This window comes from Daphnia pulex, chromosome 5 (assembly GCF_021134715.1).
Source record: "Daphnia pulex isolate KAP4 chromosome 5, ASM2113471v1".
In the NCBI taxonomy this organism is placed as follows: domain Eukaryota; kingdom Metazoa; phylum Arthropoda; class Branchiopoda; order Diplostraca; family Daphniidae; genus Daphnia; species Daphnia pulex.
In genome coordinates this window covers 6,546,188-6,572,677 of record NC_060021.1, presented here as the reverse complement: position 1 = coordinate 6,572,677, position 26,490 = coordinate 6,546,188, and the positions used below count along the sequence as shown (strand labels likewise).

Here is a 26,490-nt window from a genome sequence, read left to right as displayed (position 1 = left end):
ACATTTTTATTCCTCTTTGTGTGGGCTTCAAACATGAGTTTTAGGCTTTTGACAGCATGAGGATCTAATGGATGGAAATTGACTGAGCGCTACTAGTCAGCTTGTTGGAATGACTGACAGTATGCATCCAGAATTTGAAGAAATAAGTTAGAATAACATTAAAATAAGAAAACTAGGTCAAGCTGAACCTACACTAGATATTGCTAGATATGAAGTTAAATTCTAAATCACAGGAATCACAGGAATATAAGTATAAAAAATTTGCAAGAAATAGTTTCGCCCATTTTGCCGAGTTTCACGATGTGAGAACAACAAGACTACAAGAGCGACACTGGCGAGATCTAGTGATCCGTTTTGAATCTTAAGTTAGTTTAGTTGCACAGTCATTCATTGTCAGCTAGCAAGGTGGTACCCAAAGGGATGCTTTTGATTTTTTTCCATTTTCCATTTTTCAAAATAGCATATGACATATAAAAGTTTGGAAAAAAAAAATTACATTAAATCTACAAATAGGTTTTTTTTTTAAAAAAGCTTAGTTCAAATTAAAATACCTAGTGCTACGCTACACCTTATAGTCAGTTAGACGTTAGTCTCTAAGTATTTTAGAATGTTTCAAAATTTTGTTTCCTCAGCACTCTGAATTCCAGCCGAGACTGAATTGAGTTGCTCAAAACGGTGCCAAAGACTCCAAGGACGATCCCAAGCTCTGGTTTGCTAAGAGGAATTCGTCAATTCCTTCTTCATAGACACATTTTGCGTTTTTTAGTTGTTTTTCAACAATCAAGTAAATTTTAAATAATTACCCGGTATAGTCTAAATGAATACAGGCTATATATATATATTTCAAGACAGCAGGAACAACAAGAATAAATCAGTCAAGGCACTCACTCAAAATGCAATTTTAGATAGAACTCAAATATAGTAAATGCCCCACACTAAATCATATTAGACCCTCACTGACACGCATGGGAAAGGACCAAGTTATGGATAATATTATTGGAATAATTGATAAATTTTGTTTGATATCAACGGTATAAATTCAAATTAGCGAAGGATAAACCCGGTTTGAAAACAAAAACAATCGAAATGCCTCACTTTTGAACTACCACTCTGACACACTATTACATGAACAATTACAACTTCTTTGGAAACTCGTCCATTCGTTCGTTCGTGTCCTTAAACATAACACAAAAATGCGTTGTTGTTTCGTTGATTTTTTTCCAAATCAAAAATCCGAGTGGTCATTTTCCATGAGCTGCACAATCAAAAACGTACGGCTGCCGTCAAGTTATAACAAGGTACGATTGCTGATGCAACTGTTATGTAAACTACTGGGTTCAAAATTATAACAAACAAAAAACATCTCTATGAACTAATAATAACACTCGTATTACTTCGCTGGATTCTGTGTCAGTGAAAGAACAACAAAAGAGACGACTTGTTTTTCGAACACCAACTTTCTGAAATGTTTGATTTTTAGAAGCGGCCGCTTTAAACACGATCACGACCGTCTATGCGGAATGGAAACGCAAAATTGGAATGGAAAAAAAAATATTCGGAATGCTGGTCGAGTTGCAAGGTGTTAATAAGGCGGTGATGGTTTCATTGGTCGTCTAACTGTTTTCTTCTTCCTTAAACATGCGTGCCTTTACCCTTACGCCGGAAGATTCCGCCCAAAACGGATCTCCTCTTTTCTCTTTCATCTTTCTTTTCTTCACGCGGTGATGGAGTGGCCGGTGCGTCGCTCTCCGAAGAAGTGTCGCTGCGGATGTCGCCCGCCGAAACCGGCCGCTGCTGTAAGTGCTGAGACTGCTGATGGTGATGTGGTTGTTGCGCGTATTGCTGATAATGCTGATGCTGCAGACTTCCTGTCGAACTGGGAGCAAGGTAGGACGAACTAGATCCAGCCGAGCGGCCGTCTACTTGACTAGACAACGATGCGCGGCTGTTCGACCCTGATCCTAAGATTGAGTAATCATAAAAGCGGATGAAAGGCATGGGTCATTTCACTAATTAAATGAAGCGGAATAAATGGACACGGAAGCTGGGAACGAACCATAAGCTACAGCAGAGCTAGCATAATACGAGGACGAATCCTGCCATTCCTCAGCTACAATATGCATACTAGACATCTGGCGAACTTGTTGCTGGTGGTGGTGGTGGTGATGCACAGGCTGCGAGGCCCCCCTTGGGGGCACGGGCGGACGGGACGGAGGTAAAGGAGGCGGGGCTGAACGAGGCAACGGAGGGAAGTCAACTACTATGTACATTCACATGAAAAAGCGCCATTGATGATTATACAATGCGAACTTACAGAGACATGTCAAATGAGAAAAAGTGCCAAGATGCAAAAACTATTTTTCAAATTAAATCAAAATAAGTTGGAATTCCAGGAAAAATTGAATGAAGTTGAAATAGCAACAAAAACTAAATTAACGTCTAATAGATTTGACATGCTAGTCGCAGTACATACCAATAAGCCAAAGACACTGAGACATGCAACAACGTACAATTGCCCAGCAGAACGTGGGAAAATAAAATAAAATCACTGCAAACCTTCTGCGTAAGCTGCGTTGTTCACTTTGATCCAGACTTCGTCACCGGATGGTTGACGCGATGGAGCTGAGGTGCGCGGCAAGACGGGTGGCGCGGCCTGTACCGTTGGTTCAACAAGAGCCGCTTGGCTCTCCTATAATAATACGGAAAAAGAAAACGTGTCGAGATCAGATCGTTGAATGCAGTGGAAGACGACACGCAAGAGGACATGCAAGAGCCAATACAAATACAACGAAGAGATTGATCGTGCAGGTGCAAGTCAAACAGTCAAAAGCCAAAAAGTGGATAAAAAGTAGAAGCGTCTAGTTTTTGTGTGTGTGCTGGATACCTGACGCTTCTTAGGAGGAGCAGGAGCAGATGGACTCGATTTGTTGGATTTAGGACCTTTGGCATCAGGGGATCTTTTCTGGTACGAATCCGAGTCAGAACCTGAATCCGCGCTGTGGAAGTCCTCCTCCGTATCCGCTTTGGCTTCCATGGAGGCGATCGAGCTCAAATTCCGTTTGACTTCTTTGGCCGGGGTTTTACTTTTGGTTGGAGTAACCAACGAGGAAGCAGGAGGATTGACGGACAGAGAAGACTTAGCCTATAGAGGTTTTCGATCAAGGACAAGTCCCCGTAGTGGCGCATAAAACAAGAGTTAGAAGGTGAAGGTGTCAAGAACTAGGAAGCGTGGGATTTCAATTCGACTGTTACATGCATTAAAAGTTGTACTAGGACAACAGGTGAGAGCAATTCAACTATCAACTTAGGTGTTGCTCGCTATTGGACTAAAGTAGCCTAATAACGACATGCTTCATCTAAAGGCCTTTTCTTTGGTCTTTCTTACCTGGTAAGTGTCGTAACTCATCAGTTGCTGAGCCGGAGACAAGGAAGCGTGGAAGGAGATCTTCTTGACCCAATCGTCCAGGTGCTGTTGATCTTCGGCTGAGAAAAGGAACTCGGCTCCGTCAGACGTGCGCAACCTGAAGACGTTCTTGCGCTTCGTATAATTGCTGGCACGTTCGCACACCGCCTGGTAAAGGTTGAGTGGAGAGGCGGCCGCTTTGCTTTCGGCAAAATCTTCTTGCTCTTTGAAGAAGCACAGCAGTTGTCCGCACAAAACTGTAGGTAATTAGAAGAAATGATCGCAGTGAGTACAACAATCGTTGAGTTTTCATTGTTTAAAAAAATACCTGTGTAATAAGATTTCCAGGAGCGAATGGCCGCCCTTTTCCCGCCACTTTGCTGTTCGTGCTTGCGATCAAGGAAGCCACCCATCTCGACAGGAGCCAAGTCTTCGGGATTATCCATCCGTTTGACTTTGCGGAGACTGCTGGTTCTCTTGCGGGTTGTGAAGCTCGGATTCCGTTTGAGACGTGAAGCGTCGGCCGCCGACAGTGAAGACGGACCTGTCGGTGCTGTCACACGCATACTCTCGGCCCGTTTGACTCCGCCGACAACGATGCCACGTAGTCTGTCGGGCGTCAAGCTCGGGTCCATTTTGCCACTGGGACTACTCTCAGCTGACGTCACATTAATTCTCGGTTGAATTCTGAAATAGTAATCAAAATAAAAGGTTTAGATAAGCTACAAGAACGGTTAGACTCAAAAGCTTATACCTGGGTGATCCTTCAATGGATCCCTGGAAGCGCTCTGATCCTCCTGAAACAGAATTCGGTCCAGAGCCGCTGGCGGCGCCGTTCATGTTCAAAGGGAGGCGATCCAGCTCCTCTCGCGTCAGTTTGATCTCCTGAGTTCGACGTCTCTGCTGTTCTTCTTGTCTCCGTTCCTGTGTCGATGCAAGTTCCAGAAAGAAAGAAAGAAAGACGTTCAAATCACGATCGCAAGCTTCTGGCAATGGAAACTCGTTTGGCTACTCACGTTTGTGATGCGCTGCATTTCCTTTCGCTTGGCCGCCTCCAACCGGTCTTGCTCGCGACGCTGAGCTTCGGCCTTACGCGTCTCTTCTTCCAGCTTGCGCAGATGCTGGAACGCCTTTTCCAACTGCAAACAACAAGAAAACAGTGGCGGGGTTAACGCGTCATGATTCTTGAATGATGCAACAATTTCTCCATTGAGGTTTCATTACGTACCAAGGTAATTCTTTTCAATGCTTCGGCTTTCTGATCCTGGGCATCGAGGGTCTTGGTGAAATCCTCGTGACGGCGAATGAGTTCTTCCACTTCGGAGATGGACGAGCCAAGTTCTTCGTGCGCTAGAATCTTCTCACGCGACTCCAACCACGATTCAAGTTGGGAAGCGTCACGCTCGAAGAGTAGCGCGTCCATGTTCCGCAGATAGATTTCCTCACGACGTTGCCACGTCTCTAGGAGTTGATGACGCCGCTGAGTTAATGTCATGACTTTATCTTGGATCTCCTCAGCCATAAAGTGGCCTTTGCCTATCAGCGCTTCGCCCATGTGAACGAAACGATCAAACGGCTCCTTGCGGGCTTCAATTTCTGTCTGGTATTCACGATGGCCGGCCAACTGCAAAGCAGCGCTAGCGCATTCCCGAGCCAATTCAGGAGCTGTGATTTTGGCAATCATTTCGCTGAACCAGGCCCTTTACATAAAACAAAAGAGTTTGTAAAGAAGAGATCTTATGGAACGGAATTGAAAAATCAATGAGACTTACATCAAGTCGCGGTAGTCGTCAAAGTAAGCTTGCAACGTTTCTGCTTGCTGCAGTTTATCTTTCCTTTGAGCTCCGTTTTCGAGAAGATCGTGCCAGGCACGAAGAGTCTCTCCGTGGCGAATGGCAATGTGTTCACGAGCATCGGGGAAAAGACCAGCCAATTTCTGGGCTTCATTAATGACAGCGTCGACCTAATGAACAAAATTATGTGTTAATTATTTCACGTGTAAACGAAAACACTACAGGGTAACCAGACCAACCTGTTCTTTCACGGCAGCCAAATCGTGTTCGAATCCGGCGTGTTTGCGAAGAAGAGCCTGGACACCTTCAAGGTCCTGACCGTAGTCTTCGCTGTAAAGGGCCGCCTCTTTTTCTGTGATCCATGTAACTGTTTCGTCAGCATTGCGGTCGAAAACGTGGACTAGTTTAGCTCCGGACAAAGCGTCCTGGCGGGCATGTGACAATTCGTTCAAGTCATCCCAAAGCTGGTTGACTTCATCGACTTTAGCACGGATCTTGCCAGAGTCGATCTTGGGATCGTCCATGGAGGCTTTGGCAGCCGTTTTGAGCAACTCGATTCGATCTTGGCTGGCATTCAGAGTGCTGAGGAAGCTCTCGAACTTTTGAATGAGGATTTCAACATGCTCAACGTCACGGCCGTAGTCTTCCGATGCAGCCATCGCCATTTGTTCGTTGATCCAGTCAGCTACTTCGTCCGCTTCGCGCAAGAACTTGTGAATCTTGTGGTTGTCATCCAAATTCTTCTGACGGGTCTCTGCCAACTGTTTGAGCTGTTCGTATTGCTGGTCCACTGAGCCCATCTTGCTTTCGATATTGGGGGCGTCAAAGTGACCGCGCTCCACAAGACCTCGGCTAAGTTTAGCCAAACGGCCCATATTGGCGTTAAAGCCGCTTACATCTCGCTGAATCACGTCAAGTTTCTTCAACAAGCCCTGTTAATGGAAAGAATGTCACGCAACTGCACATAAATCGACTATTTAAAAGTAAAGCAAAACTCACGATGATGGAATCTTCGTCTTTTCCGACGTCAGGATTGGACAACTGCTGCCGCTTTTCACGGATCCAGGTCTCGGCCTCGATCGCTTCCGAATAAAACATTTGCGATTCGACGGCATCCAGTAGACGCAACCGACGAATTGAGGCATGATCTTTCAGTGTCGTCAACTGCGACTGAAGCTGCTGCAAGCTTTGCTCCACCTATACGAGAAAAACAAAGAAAAACAATGAAAATCATTGTTCTAATTAAAAGTATCGCTTAATCTGTGAATTACCTGATGGATTGCAAAGTGATTGCTTTTGATCATTTGTTGCCCACGAGATACTACGGTGGCAATGACCGGCTCGTGAGATTGAAGTTCAGCTTCTAGGGCTTGGTGCTTCTTTTGCAGTGTTTGCACAGAGGATAGAGATGTACCCAACTCAGTTGAGGCGGCAACAGGATGTTTCTCCCGGATCCACGACAATTCATCTTCCACATCACGCAAGAACTGGTAGAGGAGTAAGGCATCCTCCAAGTTGTCTCGCCGGATTTGAACAGGCTCGTGCAACGACTGGTAGCGCTTGATGATAACCTGCGATCGCTCGTTGATCTCGACGGCCTGGAAGTGCTCGGCTTCGTGGAACGAAATGGCAGCCTCTTTAACCGATTGGACGGCGTCAGCATGTGCGTGAATGTCCACCTCAAGCGTCTGGTGTTTCTTGAGCAGATGCTGGACGGTTGTGAGATCACGGCCATGATCTTCCGACTGGAGTTGCTGTTCAACCTCGTCCATCCATCCGTCGATGTCGTCCAAACTTCGACTGAAGAGCAGCGCTTGGTAAGCGTCTTGTAATCGATCTCGGCGCAGCTGTGAGGCGTCTAATAACTGTCGCCAATGCGTATCGAGCGTGTCCAACTGCGATTGAATTTCCATGGAAGCAAAGTGTCCAGCGGCCATCAGTTGTTCACCTTCACCTGTCACCTGAGACACCCGACCTCGGTTGGCCTGCAACTCACCCTCGAAGGCAGCCTGCTTTTGTAATTTGCTTTGCAGATTCGTCGGGTCTCGGTAGGCTTCGTCGGATGCCACTTGCAGTTTTTCTGATATCCATCCTTCGACCTGCTCCACACCGGAATTAAAATTCTATTCGTGAGTACAAAATAGCAGTTATTACGCACCTCGTGAATGTTTCGCAAGAAAATGTGGAGTTCTTTCGACTCTTCCAGTCGCTTGCGACGTTGATGAGATGCTTCACGGACGCGGTCGCGCCTGCCCAAGGCCTCGTCTAATTGTTTTTGAATTCCACCAGCGTTGTAATGCTGGTTGGCCAGTAATTCAGCGGCGAACCTTTCCAGCTCTTCGAAACGTGAGCCTTGGGCCACCATCGTCTTCTCGAAAGCTTCGTGCTTTCGCACCAGCATTTGGACGCCGGCCAAAGAGTCTCCCAGATCATCGTTATTAAGGAAAGCCTCCTGCTTAGCCAGTGTAGCTTCAGCCTAGTTGAAATGAATAATGAGTAAGCCGTTAAATTGGTTGTTGCAAACCGAAATGAAAGTCCAATTCAAACCTGATCGACGAGCTCGTCAAAGTGGCAGAGCTGCTGGCATTGGCTCAGTAGAACTTTACGCTCTTCCCACGTTGCGGCCAAGGTCCTTCTCAGTTCCTCCAGTTCAGATAGGCAAGTGCCAATTTCGTCTTTGGAGGGGTGCTGTTGTTGAACCAAGCGCCGGCCGTGATCTTTGAGAGCCGAAAAATTGTTCTGCCGGCCATCGATTTCAGCTTTGCGCTCCTGGTGTAATTGCAGGGCTGCTTGGGCGTCTGTTGAATTGTTGGCCAGGACGGTGGCCTCCATTTTGTTGTTCATGTCCTGGACCCAGGCTTCTAGTTCCCGTAGGTCAGCTTTGAATTTGTGGAAGGTGTAGGCTGAAGCCAGGCTTTGACGACGGGCAGCGGCAGTTGAAGTCAACTTCCTCCAGTTGTCCTGGGCTGTCGTCAACTTGGCTCGGATGGTAGCTGACATGTCAGCGTACTTGGCAGTTAATTTGCGAGCTTCAGCGTCGTGCTCCTTCAGTTTGCCTTCGATGGCCGTCAGGTCACGCTCCACTGCCTCCTGTCGCCTTTGAAGCGATTCGACCTGAGGCAGATCTTTGCCTTCATCGCCTGCGCTCAGAAGAATTGTTTTCTCCGTCACACGACCTTCGGTATCATCGACGTCTCGGTTGAACGCGTGGATCTCTAAGGCACCGGCTAAATCTTGCCGGTATTCATCCAGAGCGCCCTGCATTGCCCGCCAGCGCTGATTCAGCGCATCTCGTTTCTGCTGGACCGCTGGAGCATCGCTGCGACCTTGGCGCACTAGCTTATCGCCCAGGGCATTGATGGCTTTGATGCGAGAGTCGTCGAATCTCATGTCTGAATCGACATCGTCCAGCTTCCGCTGCAAGGCCTGGCAATGTTCGTAGTCGCGACCCAAGTCTCCTTGTTGGACCATCAACTCCTTGTCGGCAATCCAGGCCATCGCCTTCTCCAACTGGGTGTTGAAATCGAGAATGTCTTGAGCCTCTTCCAGGCCGCGACCCAACAGATTCGAGGCGGCCAGCAATTGCTTCCATCGTTGTAAAAGATTTTCGAGTTGACGGTGGATGTCGGGTGAGGCTTCGTGTCTTTTAGAGATCAGTGTTTCGCCCGTTTGTTTGATTTCGTTCAGTCGACCCTGGTGAGCACTGACTTCAGCCTGGAACGCTTGGTGTTTCTGTAACCTCTTGGCCTGATAAAAACATAGAAAAACCATTAGAACATTCGATCTACGATACACGTGAATGATTGAAAAATTACCTTGTCCTCTAGTGAGGTAACCTCTCCGAGGGCAGCTTCAACATCCAGCTGTTTCTGGCGTTCTTCAATCCAATCGTCTGCTTCCGATACATCACGGACAAACTTGGCATAGAGAAGAGCATCTCGGAGACGATTGCGACGACTGTTGCTGAGTTCCTTGACACGGTTGCGCCGCACCGTCACTTCAGCAACACGCTTCATGATCCACTGACTCTCGAAATGGTTTTGGCCAATCAGTTTGTCGCCGTGCTCCATCAGCAACGCCAATCGTTCGTCCTGCGCTTGCACCAACTTGTCGAAGGCTTCGTGTTTCTTGAACTGGGCCATGACTTCCTCGGCTGTCGAGCCAAGATCCGTTCCCAGGAGAGCGGCTTCCTGGGTGTTGCAGGTGGATTCAATCTGCTTGGCATCACGACTGAAAAACTGAAGATCCAATAGCTGATCCAAATGGATCTTCCTCTGCTGCCAGACGGCGTGGAGCTTCTCACGCTCCTGAAGTAGCTGAATGAGTCTGTCTTTGATTTCTGCGGCGGAGTAATGTTCCTCCTGGATCATGGTTTCGCCGGCCTGGACGGCCGAGCTGAACACATCTTCTCTGGCTTCGATTTCGCCTTTCAGCCGGTCGTGTTCGGCACGCAAAGCCTGGGCCTCGTTGGCGTCGTGGACCTTCTCCGTGGAAGACATGATGGCCACCAGTCCGGAAGACCACGTGACCAGGTCGCGGACGGTGGTGAGGAAGCGTTGAAAAGCACAGCTGTCTTGCAGCTCTTCCTTCCGTCGCGCCATTCGCTCCTGCAGCGTGTTCCACGATTCAATCACCAAAGCTTGTTGAGCTCGGATGTGATCAGCATTGCCGCCTGGGTATGCCACTTGTAATTTGGCCGAATCATCCACCAGGATCTGAATATTGAAAAAAAAAAAAAATGTTGCAGGATCCGTAGAAATGATATACCGAATATTATGATGGAAACATACTTGAAGTTGGGCTTCAAGCGCTACTAAATCTGTTTCAAAGTTTTCGTGACGTCGAATAAGACCCAAAACTGAATTCAGGTCGCGGCCAAGATCGTCCGGAATGGCCACGTACTTCTCCTGGATGCGAGAGAGCGATTCGGCTACATCCCGGTTGAAGCGGTGGATTTCTCCGGCGGCTACTAGTTTCTCGTCCCGGAGTTCGACCGTTTCCAGCAATTTTGACCACTCGTCGCTGAACAACCCCAAAAGTAAAATAATTGTTAACATAGCCTCATCCGCATCAGAGTGGCCTATCTTTCCTCTCTGAATCCGCATCAAGTTAATAGATCCCACGTGCAACCAGAGCGGAAGACGGAAGGAAAATAAAATAGAAACACCAAAAAGGTCAAAGAAGAGGTAGCCACCTAAGGACGCGGTGTTTCTGGCCGACTTGTTCGCTGATGCGGGCCCAGCTCTGTTCCTTCTTTGGGGATACCAAACTGATGTGCCAGCGTGTTAGGTGAAAAATGAGAAGAGAAGAGCAAAGGGAAGAAGAATGTTGAAAAGAACCCGATGGTAGATGAAGCCAAATCCCGTTATTCATAGCCAGGTTTCAAAGATTAGCATGCAAGATTATTTAATGACTACCTAAACTATTCCCATCATGCAAATCTATCCAAATTTTCTTACCGTAATTCTTCTTGTTTAGCAGGGAATTCGGCAGCATACGGGTTCTCACTGGCTATTAGGCGTTTGGCGATGGCGTCACACTGGCCGAAACGTTCAGATCCGGCGGCAATCCGCAATTTAAAGTCTTCGAATTTGTTAATCAATATCTGGAAGTCAAACCATTTTATTAGTCAAACAATTTATCAATCAATTATTCAAACAGTTGAATAGATACCAATAAATGTTCGTAGTCCTGTCCGTAGTCCTCCGAAGAGGCCGTGATCATGTGTTCGTTGATCCAGGCCAGGATGCTCTCGGCTTCGCGGAGGTACTCGTGCCGACTGACCGAGTCGACCAGGCGCTGTCTTCGATGGGATGCCAATTTCTGCAGGTTTTTCATGCCCTGAGAGAGTAAATGCTGGCGCTGGGTGATGACTTTGCTGTCGGGGTGATTGTTCGATACCATGGCTTGGGCCATGTTGCCCATTTCGTTGATGAGGCCGCTGTAGGTGTCCAATTCTAGTTCCAGGGCCTTGTGCTTCGTGAGGAGCTTGATGGCGGCATCTTCGTCTTTTCCAACGTCTTGGGAGTTGAGGAGTTCCGTCTTCTCGGCCATCCAGCTCTCCACCTCCGACGATTCGAAGAAGAACTGCTGGGCCTTGAGTGAAAGGTCCAATTTCTTCCGGCGCTGGACGACAAGTTCGCGCAGATTATCCCACGACGAACGCAGTTCTTGGCATTTCTTTTCGATCTCATCCTTTTGCGGATGATCCTCTTTTTCCAATTTCTCTCCAACTTCTAGAGTGTTGTCGATCGCCGGCTGGTGTCCGGTCAATTCTCCTTCCAGCTTCTTGTGTTTCTTATCCAAAGACTGGGCAGTGTGCAAATCTTGACCGAGAGTTTCGGAGCGGGCCGCTGGTTCCCTTTCCTTGATCCATTGCAATTCATTGTCCATTTCAAAATTGAACGTGTGAAATCGCAACGACTCCTCCAGTTTACTTCTCCTCCTCTTTAGCGGATCTAAAATGAATAACCAATTTTATTTAAGTTGTTTTCCTTTACGACAAAATCTAACAATTACCTTTAAATGCTTCAAGTCGTTTCTTGTATCTCTGTCCTTGGCTGAGGATACCATCGGCATCGAAATGCCCGTCCTGGGCCATCTCCTCTCCGGCCTGAACCAAATCGTTGATCTTGAGATCCAACGAGTTGACGTCGTTCTCCAGCACCTGCTGCTTCTTGAGTCGTTCGCGGCAGCTGCGAAGGTCATTGCCGACGTCGCTCTGATTGATTTCAGAGTTCAATTCGTCAAGTTTACTCTTGGCATCTTCCAGCGTCTTGTTGTGAGCCACTTGGTTGGAGGCCTGTCGGAGCTTGCGACCCTTGTCGAGCGAAGCTGCCACAAGGGCGTCCCATTGGTCGTTCATGGCGTCCAGCATCTGATCAATGTCCTGCTTCCTGTAATGGTTCTTGCTCGTCATACTTTGCCCAGTCTGCCAGACCAAGAACGAGATGAACTAACACACTGGCAAACACACTGGTAAAAATAATTCATCGTTTACCTTATTAATGGACCGCAATTGGCCTTCGTTGGCACGCAATTCCAGTTCAAAAGCTTCGTGCTTTTGCAACTTTCTTTCCAAATTAGTCAGGTCCCTGTAGGATTCATCTTGAACAGTGCGGTTTTTATCGGCCATCCATGACCGCAAATCGTCGATCGAAGCCACGAATTCCTGTGCGAAAAAAAAACACATCAAAATTTATTTGAATCCTCCCTCAAACAATGACCAATTTAAAAAAAAAAAAAGTACCTGGAATGTGTGGGAAGCTCCCAGGGCGTCTTTTCGTTTGGCCGAGACATTTTTAACATTCTCTCGTCGGTTGACGACGTTATTCCGTCGCTCGTTGATGCTATAAGAGTTAAATGGAAATGTTAAATTTCAATATAAATTCGGTACCGCCCCCTTATAAATCAAAAATCATACTTTTTGCTATCGTAATGTTTGGCAGTGATGAGCTTGTCGGCCGCTTCGCTAAACATTTTGAGTCGTTCATCCTGGGCGGCCAGCGAGTTCTCAAAGTCCTCGTGCCGCTTCTGAAGAGCTTCCACGTCATCCAGCGACGACTACCAATCAAAAAGGGGCGTTCATAAAAAAAGGTGCGCTCGACCGACGTTTGACTAAAAACAACAACAACAACGGGGAAAATGTTTCAATACGTACGCCCAAGTCGAAAAATTCGAGGAAGGCCTCATGCGATGAAGAGGCGGCATCGATTTGATCCGCCTCCTTGTTGAAAATCTGCAAGTCAAACGTCTGCCGAAGGAAGTCGTCCTTCTGCTGCCAGCCTCGCTGCAGAGCCCTACGTTCCTCGTCCAACTGCTGGGCCTTTTCTCTAACCTCCTTGTTGTTGGGTAGTTTGCTGGCCAGCCCGGCCAACGAATCAAAACTATGAAAGCGAACCAAAAACATTCACCAGTTAGTTAACATAAATTTCAAAACAACCGAAGGGGTTAACGCACTCGTCTTGGTGGGCTCGAATGTCATCACAAAGGTCTTGGTGGTTCTTCAAAAATAATTCGGCCGTGGCCACATCACGAGCGGCTTCACCGGCATTCAGATTGTCTTTCACGTCAGCCACCCAGGTCAACTAATAAACAAAGTAGATACAAATAACATTATAGCATGAAGCCCAAATTGCAAATCGACACAAGAATATTTGATGATTTTTCTTACCAAACTTTTGGCTTCCTTGAGGAAAAGCTGTTGGCCGACGGCCTGTTCGAGACGGGATCTGCGGTCGACAGCTTTGTTCTGATCACAAGAGTAATAAAAAAGAATTCAGTTTGATCGAATCTATGCACAACATCATTAGACGTTTGTATTTCGGATTTTTACCTTGACTTGTTCCCAGAGTTCCTGGACTTCCTTTTGGCGCGTATGAACCGCCCGCTTTTCTTCCGGGTAGGAGGCCGTGACCCTTGATATAGGTATCCATAATAACGACCTCATTAAATATGCATCAACGCCAATTAGCAAAAGGGGAAAACGACTTACGAAGCCGACAAGTGATTAATTCGGTTGACTCTTTCCTCCAGCGGAGCCAGTTCACGTTCCAGGTTCTGGTGCCGACGCTGGAGGGCCTGAACCGATTGTAAATCTCGACCCAGTTCTTCCGTGTCCAATTTGGTGATTTTCTCTTCCATCCATTCAGTGGCTTCGTCGCACGTCCGGTGGAACAGCTCCACGCTAGTAGACGCAACAAAACAAAAATCCCAAGAGATAAAAATTGATTTATGACCATTTCGTTTTCTCCCCCACCCCCTTGAACTCGGGAATCCAGTTCATTTGAATAATATCATATCCAGAAAAAAAAACAAAAAAAAACACACCTGTTGGCCCCCTGAAGGCTACGCTCTTTGGCCTGGCGTAGTTTGTTGATGGAATCCGACCGGTCGTGAATGCTCTTGACTCGGGCGCGAATGTTGGCCGGCGCAGCGGCTTTGACGGCCAGCAGCTCGTCAGCGCGTCGGTCAATCTCATCCAACCGGCTGCGACTTGCTGATAAGTCCGTCACGATTTGCTGCACGTTGGCACGTCAAAGAAAAAAAATAAAATAAAAAAGTCATCATCAGATTAGATTACGAGGTGTGTGTGTACAAGAGAGAAGAAGAAGACATCGGAAACCGGTTTGTTCTTCGACGTTACCAAGAGGAAGCACTATGATGATGATGACGATTATTTTACCTCGAATTTCCGCTTGGCCGCGTCGACCGTGTCGCCACGGTTGTCGGCGTTGAGCTGCTTGGCCTTCTCCTGCAGCCACTTGTCGAAGTCGTCGCACTCGCCGTTGAAAGCAAAGAGCAGGATCGCATTCTCCAGGTCCGTGTGTCGTTTCTGCTCATTAAACGATTCACAATTTTTAAAACGATTGTTGGAGTAAAAAACAAAGTAAATGGACACCAGCTCTTTCTCACCTTGGCCAGTCGAACAACTTCATCATACGATTCGTTGATGTTCTTTTTTCGTTGCGACACTGACTCGACTTCCGTGGCTGCAATCGAAAGGAAAGATCCAATCAAAATGTTAATAAGGAAACAGCCAAACGGGTTTGAAAGTCGAAGAATTGTTTGTTGTTTTAAAAAAACTAACCGGCCGCTTTTGGTGGAGGTTTCGGTTTCCGGATGGGAACCGTTTTCTTGGTCATGCGCGTTTTCTTGATCCGCCTGACATCCTTGACGGTGAAAGGTTGCCGAACCTGGACGGGGATCCGCTTGCCTTCGATCTCTTTGACGTAGTTGGCTGGAACGAATCCGTCCTTGCCCGATCCTTTGCGCACATGCCACCAATCGTCGTTGGTCTTGTTCAAGAGGAAAAACACCTGCACATCACCGGGCGAAAATAAAAGAGAAAAGACGATGAGTCGGCTCAAAAGTTACACAACGTGTTGTGTGTTGTATGTGTCATCAGCGTCCAGTTTATTTACCTCCCCTTTAGTCATCGTCATGCCCTGTCCTTCAAAGGCGTAGATGGCCTTGACTTGGGGTACCAAACGCTCTTCGGTCACTGTCCGGTACTCGGTCCGTTCGCAGGACTCTTCTTCAGAGTATTCTTCCGGAATCATGCGGATCTCTTCTCCCCATTCGCCGTCCGGCTCTCCCCTGGCCGAGCCGTTCTCCAGGCCCTGCTGCTTGGAATTGCCGATGGCCAGCGATGTGACGCCGCTGGCCACCAGACGATCGGCCTGGCTGTTGAGACTCTGGATGTCGCCTTCGTAGGCCCGGATTTGACCCTGGAGATCTCGGTGGCGAGCCAAAAGAGCCTGGGCACCAGGTCCGTCCTCGCCGCAATCGGTCGAGCGGACCAACGGCATCTTTTCCCTGAGCCATGATTCCGTTTCGTTGGCATCCGCGTAAAACTGGATGGATGCGGTTGAAAAGAAGGGAAATGTATTTATTAGTTTGGTCAAATTCCAACCAAATGAAAAAGAAAAAAAAATGGGGCTAATTCCATACCTGATAAGCTTCGGCCGCCTCTTCCAGTCGCGATTTTCGTTGCTCGGCCAACACCCGCAACTCCTTCCAGTGTTTCTGCAGACTGTCGATGTAGGCGGCGATTTCGTTGGATTGCGGATGTCCGGCGGCCATCAATTCTCTGCCGGCTTCGCACAATTTCTCCGCCTTGTTCCATCGCGCCTTCAGTTCGTCTTCCAACGCCTTTTGTTTGGAAGTTTTCGGTTAGAAAACCAAAAAAAAAAAAACCAAAAATAAGTTAGAAGGAAGACCGGAACGGTGATATTTAGATAACGGGGGAGTTTTTTACGCCACACCGATATGATGGATAGCATTGGCAGAGAGACCAGCACAGGCTGTTGTTATGTTACACGTATACCTTGTGCTTTTGCTGGAGGCTAATCAAGGCCCTCAAATCTTTGGCGACAATACCCGTTTGACAGATGCGTTTCTTTTCGACCAGCCAAGCCTCTTCTTCTTCGTGATCCTCCCACAGCTGGAAGAGAGCTTTGGCGTCTTCCAGCCGCCCACGTCGAGCTTTCGCTTGCTTCTTGACTCTGTGCCGGAAAGGGGAAAAAAAATAACAAAACGTGATGTCATTGGATGATCAAACACAGTTGGACCCAATAATTATCGGCCACCACGCCCGGCTGGCTATAGTCGAATCCAACCACAAACACACACACACTACGTACCTGTCGTAATCTTTGTTCAAGTCGTCGATTTTGATTTTCAAGGTGGGCCCTTCACGCTGGACGGCCGCAGTGTCGGCTCCCTGGAGGATCTGCTGCGTCTGACGGTTGAGGCGCTGGATGTTGTCACCCAGGGCGGCGATTTGCGACTCGAAAACGTGATGCTGTTGCGTCAGGTCTTCGGCGGCCAGCAAGTGGCGCCCGACATCCTCCGATTTGAAGTTTTCCTGAGCGACGGCCAAGAAAAAAAAAAGAAAACGGGCGCTCAGTAATTCATTCATTCATATGCGAGTCTGAGACTGTCGAGAGCCGAACCTCAAGATCTCGGATGGTGGAAGCCACCGTGTCCAGGTCTCTCATGACCGACATGAGCTGGCTGGCCGATTGCAAGGCCAGTCTGTGCCGTTCCAGCAGAACCAACAGCTCGTCCCATCGTGTTAGAATTTCCCTTTCACGTTTGTTGATTTGGTCTTTGCCTCGGTAATTCTCCTTCTCCAGTTCGGCGGCCATGCTCGTCAGATGATGGAACCGCTCTTTCTAAAGAATAAATTCAACACACACGTTTTTTAAGTCGTTGTTGGTGTTTGCCAAAAATGAGAAGAAAAGAAACCCGTGAGCAACACATGACGTCATTATGAAAATATGATTTCATGATTTATACTACCCCCAGCAACGTTGTTCACTTACCCTGGATAGAATGTCGGCGCAAATGGCTTCGTGTTTCTTGACCGTGGCTTCGACTTGCGTCAGATTGCTGCCGTAGCGTGGGTCCGACAGGACTTGTATCATCTCTTTGAGATATCCATCTCTCAGTAATCCCTGTGACAACGACATTGAAATAATAATACGTGACGGAGCAGAAAAAAAATATACGTAAACAAAACACCAGAAACATATTTTTCCGTATTTTTTGGGAGTTTGGTTTGTCGTTGGGTTCGCTTACTTTTCGTTCGAATTTGTACGCCAGCTGTTCCAGCCGTTCCAGTCTGAGCAATTCGTTGCGCAAGGCCACCTCACGTCTGTGCTCGGCTTTCTCCAGAGCGTCCCACGCCTTTTGCAGGGCGTAGAGGCTGACGCCTTCGGGCGGGATGAAGCTGGGCTGCCGCAGAGTGGCCAGCTGCGTATTGGTGGCGAAAAAGAGGGCCTCGATTTCACTTCGCTCCTTGTACCTGTTGGTGGAATTTATAGAAAATAATCCAAAGGTGTCCAAAAATGGAATTCCAGGAGTGTTTTATACTTTGGAGGTTTCTCCACGGTGCGGTACTGCTTAAAGTCCAGGAGTTGACCCTGGATACCTTCGATCCTGTTGGGGAACTGGCGGTCGTCCAGCTGCACCAGCTTGTGCTGGATCCATTCCAACAGGTCACTACTCAGCTGGCAGTAATTCTCTTTCAGTCGATCGGCTTCCATCATTTGACCGACAATCTAATCCATTTTGAAAAAAGATAACCAAAAAATTGATAATCATCCGGCCAAGAACCGACGCAACAAACGGAAATGTTTTATGTACATTGGCTATCCTCCTGCCGCCCTTTTGTTCTTTGGTCATCCGGGCGAAGGTGTGATAGTAGGAAGCCACGTAGGTGATGACGGATTTCTCATCCGGTCGAGACACGTCAACATCCTCGGCGTCGAGAAGCGGAGCGATGCCCAACTCGCGTTCCGCCACGTCGAACGCGTACTGGAGATTCCCAACGTGGTCGTTGGGGTCCAGCCGGCTGTAATCGATGATGTCCGGTCGGTGGGAATGAATCAAAGCGTTGAATCCCATTCCGTTGCGCCAGGACCCGGAGAAATCCTGAATGTTGACGTACTGATAGCCGCCCGTCTTGCGCTGACACCACAACAGCAGCGCATCCTTGGCGGATTTCTTTTCTGAACTTTCATTTTCCTCGTCCTGAACAGATCAAAAAATAAAATAAAATAAATCAATAAGATAAATGAATCGGATTCCTATTCGTTTCTCATTTCAAACATCTCCGATTTCATTACCACTTCGATTTCAATCTCCTGGATCTGAAATCGTAGAATGATGGTCCACATGAGACCCAGAATGAGCCGGGGATTGCCATCGACAATGTCTTCAGCGCCAATACTCTCCAGGCGCACCTGAATCATGACGAAAGGAAATAAATAAAAATATAAATAAATAAATAAGATAACAAAAAAATTACAACACGAAATCCCCTGTGGAAATTTGTAATTTAAAAATGAAAAATGAAAAAAAAAAATACAACGAACTTTGGTGTGGAGAAATGCCAAGCTTTTGTTGACGTTTTCGATCTTGTGTACTCGCATCTTGCCATTGTTGGGCTTGGCCAGTTTCTCGCCCGAGATGATCTCCAAGAGCTTGAGGAGTTTCTTGCCGTCGGCAAGGTCCACAAACAGGTCTTCCACCTCCATACGAGCCTGTGCGCCATGCATCATCATCGTCGCCCGGAAGAGATGCAAACACAACCGTCAATTAAACAAAAGGCGTTAGAGGGGGCAGTCAAAATACACACACAGACGGCCGACTGCAATTCAGTCAGTCAGTCAAATGTTTCATTCAGCAGAAAAATCTTATCGCCATCCCCCCAAAAATATAACGAACGAATCGAAACACAAAAAAATATATTCAAATCGGAATGGAATGCCGAGCCAAGTCCATCACATGTCACGACCAAGAAAAGTAGCGGGACCAACAGCCTTAGGTCATTTCTTTTTATCTTTTTTTTTCCTTTCTATGTTGTGGTACTATTGTTATCAGTATCTTTTTCATTTAAATTTTTTCCGTTCGAAAAAAAAAAAAGAAACCCACTTGGGTTGTATCTGACCCGTGTGGAGTGTTGGGCAATAAAAAAAAAGAATGGCATCTCTCTCTCTTGTTTCTGGAGAGAGAATTTCCAACCTGTGATGCATCTACCACATCTTATTGTGTGTGCACGACACAGATTTGTAATACATCTAATAATCGCATGGGAAAAAAGGAAAGGCCAACCAACAAAACAAGCCGGACGGAGCTAATTGAGTCGGCTCATTTATCTACGAATCTTATCTTTCTCTCACCACAACTCGACAGCAGCAACTCGCCTGCTGGAGTCGAGCCAATGATAAAACATTCAAAACAACTCGCCGACTTTTTCCCCCCTCAATCCAATGTGCGTAGGTGGGATCATATTTTTTAAAAACTAAAAGATTAAGGAACGCCAGATGAGAGAGAGAGAGAAGAAGAAATACTTGTCTCATAAGCTCATAATGGTACCTCGTCTATTTATCGCCAAGTCCCGAATGAGTGTGTGTGTGTCCAAGACAATGAGTTAACCATAAGAGATTGGGCCAATCATGTCGTCACGGTGCCTTGGCTCCATGATTACACTTTTTCTCTCTTCTCTTTTTCCCTTCTCTTATTTTGAGAGTCTGACGGCATTCGCTACGTAACATTTAGAAATGATGGAGAAGCGACAAGCCTGGATGATTCGATAAGAGTCAAATTGAGCGTACACACCAGCCACTTTCGGTTCTCTGTCGGGATATAGGAGGATCACATACGGGTGGGAAACGTCGTGAAAGACGAGTTTTCCTATTTCTCATTCCTTTTTCCAATTCCCAAAACTCGATTACCCACACACACAGACAGACAGACACAACAAGAAAACCAGATTTGTGTGTCGGCTGTGAATATTTTGTTGTTATGGTGATTAGTTGTGTGTTTACCTTGGTCAAGAAGGAGTTCATCCATTTGGTGAAGGTCTTCTTTTGGATGTGGAGCCGCTCTTCCTGCAACACTTTGATGCGGCCCTGCTCGAATTTGAGCACATCTTCACGTTGCGACATGGTCATCGCTGGCCGGGACTACGCACCACGTCAGTCCGGCTAAACAAACAAACACTTACAAATATTCCAGTCCGTTTTTGTTTTGTGTTCTTTCGTTGTCACTCTCTTTCTCGCAAACCGCCACGACACAAGGCGGGTGGTCTCGTTTCTCTTTTCTACTTCAATTAATTGGTCCGTTTGGGAGACGAATCTCTCTCGCGCCGGCCGTGTTGATTAGCGTTTCCTATCGGTCCGGCTGCTCTTCTGCTTCTAAGGCAACTATTTCACAGTGTTACACCGTGTAGTTTGACCGCGGCCGTCGGTCCCGCTCTTATCGCCATCCTTGTTATATCTGTCGAAAAAAGATAAAAAGAGAAAAAATATTTAGAATGCAGAAAATTTCAAAATGTTTACGTCATCTCTTTGTCCTTTTTTTATCACACAGAGAAAAAACTGGCGGGCTCAGAAAAACACACACACATACGCCTGTCTTGGTCTTATCGGCCCTCCATTTTGTTTTTATCCAGAGCGGCGTTGAAAACGTTGGAATTTTTTCGAGTCTCCAATCGCGAGTGTTTCAAACGCCAACAAACAATTGACTTGAAGATTATCTGTGTCAGTCAGCTCTAAAGTTTTCCTTTTTTTTTTCTTTGGCACTCGAGTGTGTGGTCGGTTACACATGTATACACCAAAATTTTCGGCCAATAAAAGATCGTAAACAGACGGGCGCTAATGACGGGGCTCAAAACGGTTTTTCAGGCGTTGATGCGCACGCGTTAACCAAAAAAAGCTTCTGATCCGTCAACTTTTCCCATTTCCTTTTTTTCCCTCTTTGCTTTTATTTTTATTTTTCTGGCCTGTACTCGACATGACGTCATAATCACTCCCCCGTCTGCGTGTGTGTGTTTGTAAATTCAAACTGGCGCAAGAGGGGGTAGGTGTTGAATGAAATCCTATTCGGACGGCCGAATAGGAACGGTTGTCGAAAATCGTCCAGCAGTGGGCAGCAGCGATGACAAGGTCCAGCAGAGAGACTCGAGAGCACGTATACACGCCAAAGAAAAAAGAACGAAAAAAAGTTTTCAAGTTACAAGTTTGATGGTCCAGGGAAACCCTTCGACCTCATCGGCACCGCCCAGCCAAATGGAATTATCTCCTGGGAACGGGAAAAAGTTGCAAAGGGCGAAGAAAAGAAGAACAGAAAATCCGTGGTGCGAGACTAGCCTCTCTGCCTTTCCCTTCAACAACAACAACAACAACACACACGGGGAAGCGGAATAATCACTTTCGAAGCCTCGTCTCTTGGCAACGGCTGGACAAAAAAAAAAAAAGAAAAAAACGAAAAATTCCGTGTTTTTTCAACAGGAGAGGGTCAATGGCATCATTCGATATGCGTGTGTACTAACGGCCGGGCCGGTTGTGTACAAGTTTTGTAGAAGAAAAAAAAAAAAAGGACGCCGGGTGGTGGCGGTGGTGGTTCCCATCCGGTTACCCGTTGCTCCTTGCGTGAGAGAAAAATAAAACAAAAAAAGGAAGAAGAAGAAGAAGAAATGGTCGATAGGAAAATCAAGCGGAAGGATCCAGTTGTGCGGATCAAGGGCAACTTTTTTTTTCTGTTTTTGTGACTTTGGTACTACACAACTGTCTAGCAGACTGTCGGCCACAGCCGAACCGAACCACAGACTCCCGCACCACCACTCAGGCTCGAAACTTTTCCAGTCGAAATGGTCCAGTCGTAAAAAGAAGAAGAACCAACCAAAGCGTGGACGTTCGTTAGCGAAAACGAGACGGGAAAAAAAGAAGAAGAAGAAAAAATAACAATCAAGCGGACACGCTAACATCATTAACGATGTTACCATGTTAAATACGTTTCAATAGGACCCCCTGTGCATGATGGCGGGGTGACGCTAATTCCTGGCACATTCACTGCCGGATTGTTATCTCAGGTTGATGGCAGAAAAGAAATAGAAAAAAGAAGTGGACATGAGAGAGTAGAAAAGTGGTAAATATCCGTCGTAACAACCTGACGTGAGAACTGTGGCTGGTATAAAACGGCTGGCAGCAGCTCCAATCTCGGCCGCCGTCACTTTTATATAACGCGCCAGACCTCACACACACACACGGACACTGTGTGTCTGTCCACGCATACACAATTGAATTTGACACCGCCCAAGTGACGCCCTCCATCCTCAACGACTCTCTGACCCACACACACATTCAATCGACACGAACCGAAAAAAAACAACAGCGCGAAAATTCAACCAACACCAAAAGTTAGAAAAGAATGCACCTGCTGCTAAATAGCTAATCATCGAGCATTGCCGGGCCAACCAACAGACGGCCATTGTCCGGAATGGGCTTAGCATTCACAACAGGAAGAAAGAAAAAACGGACAAGATTTTTCAAAGGATTCCGGCTGCATTCTCACGGGACTTGACGAAAAGGTCTGCCAATCCAATGGCCGCCATTGGAGTATAACCAAGTCTGTGAGAAGGTGGGCAATTGGGCGTCCGTTGGTGGTGGTGGTGGTGCTATAGCAACATTTTTTTACACTCCTTAATCTCTTTTTATTCAGTCACACCTTGTTAATAAAACTGAAACGTCATTTCTATTTTTTCTCTGCGTGTCCAGCGTTGCGAAAGAGGACGGGCCAGAACAACACATTGTTATGCATTCCATCCAGCCATGAACGGCTAATGTATCGGATCGCATCGCAGTTCCACTTGGTTCGCCACCCGGGAAATGAAATGAAAAAGAAACAAAACAAAAATCAATCCGGAAACTACACGAAAAAGGTCTAACCCGTTAGGATTAGTTTGCGTACACACGCAACAACCACAGTTATGAACCAAGAAGACTTTTTTTAAATTATTATAAGAAGAAGAAGAAGACCTGTGGGTTTCTTCTCGAATCCAGTCGGACGGGGTCACTACACACGCTGAGAGTAGGGAGGGGATATAAGAAAACGGTAAACCCAAAATCGGTCCCATTTTTATCTTGTTGTTGTATCCATATTACGTATCAAAAGGAGGGGATGGAAAGAAGAAGAAGAACTACATGGTCGATCTAACAAACGAAACCTCCTTGTTCTTCTTGATCCAGGTATAAAAGAGCAGCTGTGAGCTGATTTACGTTCAAGGAAGAAAAACGCAACCCGGGGCAGGCAACGCGCAGCAGTTGGGACCAGAATTTAATCATAAAAAGAAAAAAAAAATCATGATCACGTTCGATCAAAAAAAAAAAAAAAAGAAGAATCCTAATAATCACGAGAGGCAAAAAAGAAAATAAAAAAAAAAGGAAAACTCCCAAGGCCATGAATATCTTTGTGAATGTATAGCGGCGGTGGCGGCGGCCCCGGCGACGCTACAGGCGGGATCGCATTCCGAGCTGCGGATCGCTAGGCACCGGCTTCTGGCCTTTTTCTGCTTGTCTATTCCATACACACACACGGCCACAACAACAACAACATATACGTGCACATTCTGGCATATTGTCTGAGCGTATTATCATCTATAGAACCTACTATCTACGGCGGATGGCGGAGAGAGAGAGAAAAACGACACAGAGACAGACAGACAGACCGGACGTGAGTGAAAATAAATAGACAACACGCGCGCTATATAGAAAAAAAAGAGGAAAAAACGTTTTGCTAGAATTAACATGACCTCCTTCGTTCTCTACACCGCACAAACATGGGTGGGGCTTATCCGAATTTTGTTTTTTCCCCCGATTATTTACATTCCAACTATTTCACGCAACTGTTTCTTGTCTGGATTTTGATATGAAATAAAAACATTTCGATTTACAACACATGTACACCTTTGGAAAATAAAAAAGAAGAAAGAAAAAAAAAAGGTTCTTTAGACGTACACGCAGTGTCGTTCGTATGCATTTTTTTATTTTTCCACCAGCCCCCGCCTCGGAAGTGGTCAACCGACGCCATTTTCTTGTCTTTTTTTCAGGGAAAGAAAAGTGAAAATTTTAAGGAGACCTTCCCACACATACAAACACACTGGAAAGGAATCGTGATACCTAAAAACTATCGATAAGGTTCCATTTTTCCTTGTCCAGTTTTTTTTGTTTTTTTTTTTTATCTCTTCTAGAAACAACTTTGGACACTCACGAAAAAATGGTTGCGTTAAGTAACGACGTGCCAGCAAAAACGTTGTAATCGATGACGAGAAACGGTCAATCTACAACAAACAACACGAAAAAAAAAAATAAACGTCCGACCACCACCACCACCACATCAAATCGAAAAGAAAACAACTTTTAAAATTCCCGCCCACTTAAAAAATGTTCATCCCCGACTAGTTTTTATTCTTCTTTACACATTAGCTCCTAAAAATCTCTCACGATCCGATTGCTCCGACTCTGCATCACACAATCAAACATCACTCGGGTGGAAAGCTAAAGTCGTACGACGTCGTTCCAAAAGAAAACCCTCATGTACATGTAAGTGACACACACACAAAAAGAAGAGAGTGAAAGTTCTTCTTCGGTTACGATGGAAATAACGTGCGGGATCAATGGGTCACGTCGCCCAGACAACCGGGCAATAAGGAGAGGTATAACGTTCAAAAGTCCCAAAAAGAAAAAAAAGAGAATCGACTGTGTGTCTGTACCGAGAGATAACACTCACGGAGAAGCTCATTACTCAATGTCTATGAGCAGAGAGAGAGAGCTAGGCTACTACAACTTGATTGCCCTCCATAAAAGAGCATTTTCTTTCTTTTTTTTCAAGCCAAATAGATATTTCTTCTCTTTTCAGATTATTTTTGTTTTTCTTCTTCATCTCCGGGACCGAGGGCCACCCCCCTCGATGCCCCACTCACTGATTCAAAATAAAATTATTTTTTTTTTTTGTTTAACAATTTTCTATCCTCCGGGTTGGAAATATTTACACTTAACACTGTATTTTTTATTTGGCGTACGTACGTTAGTCGTCTTTCATCCGGCTCTTCACACAGCAACAACTTTTGTGGTTTTTCTCTCCAAAAAATAACAGTTGAGAAAGACCAGACGAAAAAGAGAAAAAAAGAGTATTATGTGAGTGTGTTTTTGGTGACGTCAATGCCTTCCTCCCCTCCTCCTCATCAACCAAAAAGAAGAAAAACCATCAAAAAACCTGCCGGACGTCTACTCTGTCTGACGCCTATTTCTTAAGTCAAATTTTTCAGAGGCCTGCGTCATCTCTTTTGAAATTCTCTCCTGTCGTCGTCTCCTCTTCTTCTTCCGAAAGAAACCACCAAAACAATTTGCAAAACTTATTTTCACCCAGCCAAACACACATACTGGTTGAGATGAAAAACCGGTCGACAGTTGTGACGATCCATCATCATTGGGCCCGGCATGAATTAAAAACAAATAATAGAAATGGCAGTGAGCAATGACCTATAAAGTGCCGCCAAATGGCGTCAAAGTGTGGCACACACAACAGCCTTTTTTAAAAAAACAACGAGTAGAGAAAAACGGAGGAAAAATGGCGGGCTACTACTAAAAAGGAAACCGAATCACGAAATAACTGACGCAGCTGACGAGAAACTTTTTCTTTTTTGGGAAATGACAACCGTCGAGAGGAAAAAAATAAAAAAAGAACTTTTGGTATTTTACCTGGTTGTAGAATTTTTCCGGCATAATCCACAATAACAAGGCAGCAACGAACAATAAACACAATCGTTGCGTTTGTTTTGTTTTCTCTCAGATTCTTTGGGTCTCTGGTTTTATTCGAGTTCAAAAGCCACTGCACACAACAGACAAGAGAAAAAAGAGGCCACTTATTCGATCGAGACAACACAACAGGGCACGACCACCACACGGCCGCCGTCGGAGAAGTAACAAACTCGGCTCGACTGCTGCAACAAGAACGGCAGCCAAAAAGCAGCAGAAGAAGCGAAGTCAGCGACCTCTTGCGCGCCTTTTGCCATCACCGCCTCCAGCCATGTAAATTGATCGCACACTCGCACAGACACACACACGAAACTTTTTCTTTCTATTTGGGAGGGAAATCGGATGCCAACACACACACACACAAAATGTGTGTCTTTCGATGTATTACGTACACAGTTAGATACCTGATTCGTGCCACGTCAACGTTATTTAATAATCCACGAGGAAGAAAACACGAGACTTTTGACAACACTCGTCGTCGGAGACTGGCAAATGAAAATAGACTTGGTGGACTCGTCGTCGTCGCCTTTCCTGGGCTTTTTTCCTACTCAGCACCGCCTCTCTCTTTCCCTCTTGGCGGCCCACCTGTGTATACTACCAGAAGACCTTATCTGGCATAGTGAAATACCTCGGCAGCCAGAGCCGAAAGCCGCACATGTTTTTTCTTACCTGGCCAAAAGGGCTGCCC

The 26,490-nt window shown here is 46.2% G+C and overlaps 1 protein-coding gene across 12 annotated transcripts; it reads right to left on the bottom strand.

The window, feature by feature from the left end:
- Positions 1-822: 822 nt before the first annotated feature.
- On the bottom strand, positions 823-26,490 carry LOC124194043 (spectrin beta chain, non-erythrocytic 1-like). 12 transcript variants are annotated; one of them, XM_046588055.1, is made up of 46 exons: positions 25,746-26,490; positions 20,034-20,484; positions 18,579-18,746; positions 18,330-18,446; positions 17,848-18,234; positions 17,575-17,762; positions 17,281-17,506; positions 17,025-17,156; positions 16,653-16,874; positions 16,341-16,564; positions 16,025-16,202; positions 15,649-15,849; positions 15,120-15,551; positions 14,786-15,014; positions 14,611-14,687; positions 14,381-14,530; positions 14,026-14,216; positions 13,691-13,882; positions 13,532-13,613; positions 13,370-13,447; positions 13,156-13,283; positions 12,857-13,082; positions 12,620-12,759; positions 12,446-12,545; positions 12,197-12,367; positions 11,716-12,127; positions 10,870-11,654; positions 10,656-10,801; positions 10,391-10,465; positions 9,987-10,218; positions 9,012-9,911; positions 7,744-8,943; positions 7,355-7,672; positions 6,468-7,295; positions 6,196-6,393; positions 5,436-6,128; positions 5,176-5,366; positions 4,632-5,103; positions 4,420-4,542; positions 4,158-4,327; positions 3,732-4,090; positions 3,386-3,660; positions 2,885-3,142; positions 2,557-2,689; positions 2,057-2,260; positions 823-1,961 (listed from the first exon to the last, which is right to left on the bottom strand). In XM_046588055.1, the coding sequence occupies exons 2-46, from the start codon at positions 20,157-20,159 to the stop codon at positions 1,633-1,635; spliced, it is 12,666 nt and encodes a 4,221-aa protein (XP_046444011.1). In that variant the 5' UTR covers positions 20,160-20,484; positions 25,746-26,490; the 3' UTR covers positions 823-1,632. The 12 variants fall into 12 exon arrangements, with proteins under 12 accessions (XP_046444011.1, XP_046444012.1, XP_046444013.1 ...); XM_046588056.1 differs by having other exon boundaries at positions 2,057-2,257; positions 25,746-26,410; XM_046588057.1 differs by having other exon boundaries at positions 2,057-2,230; positions 25,746-26,410.

Coding starts and splice junctions, on each gene's coding strand:
- LOC124194043 (XM_046588055.1), bottom strand. CDS start 20,159: ATGACCATGTCGCAACGTGAAGATGTGCTCAAATTCGAGCAGGGCCGC. Junction 17,157..17,280: donor CGTACAAATTCGAACGAAAA/GTAAGCGAACCC, acceptor TCGTTGTCACAG/GGATTACTGAGAGATGGATA. Junction 4,328..4,419: donor AAATGCAGCGCATCACAAAC/GTGAGTAGCCAA, acceptor GCATCGACACAG/GAACGGAGACAAGAAGAACA.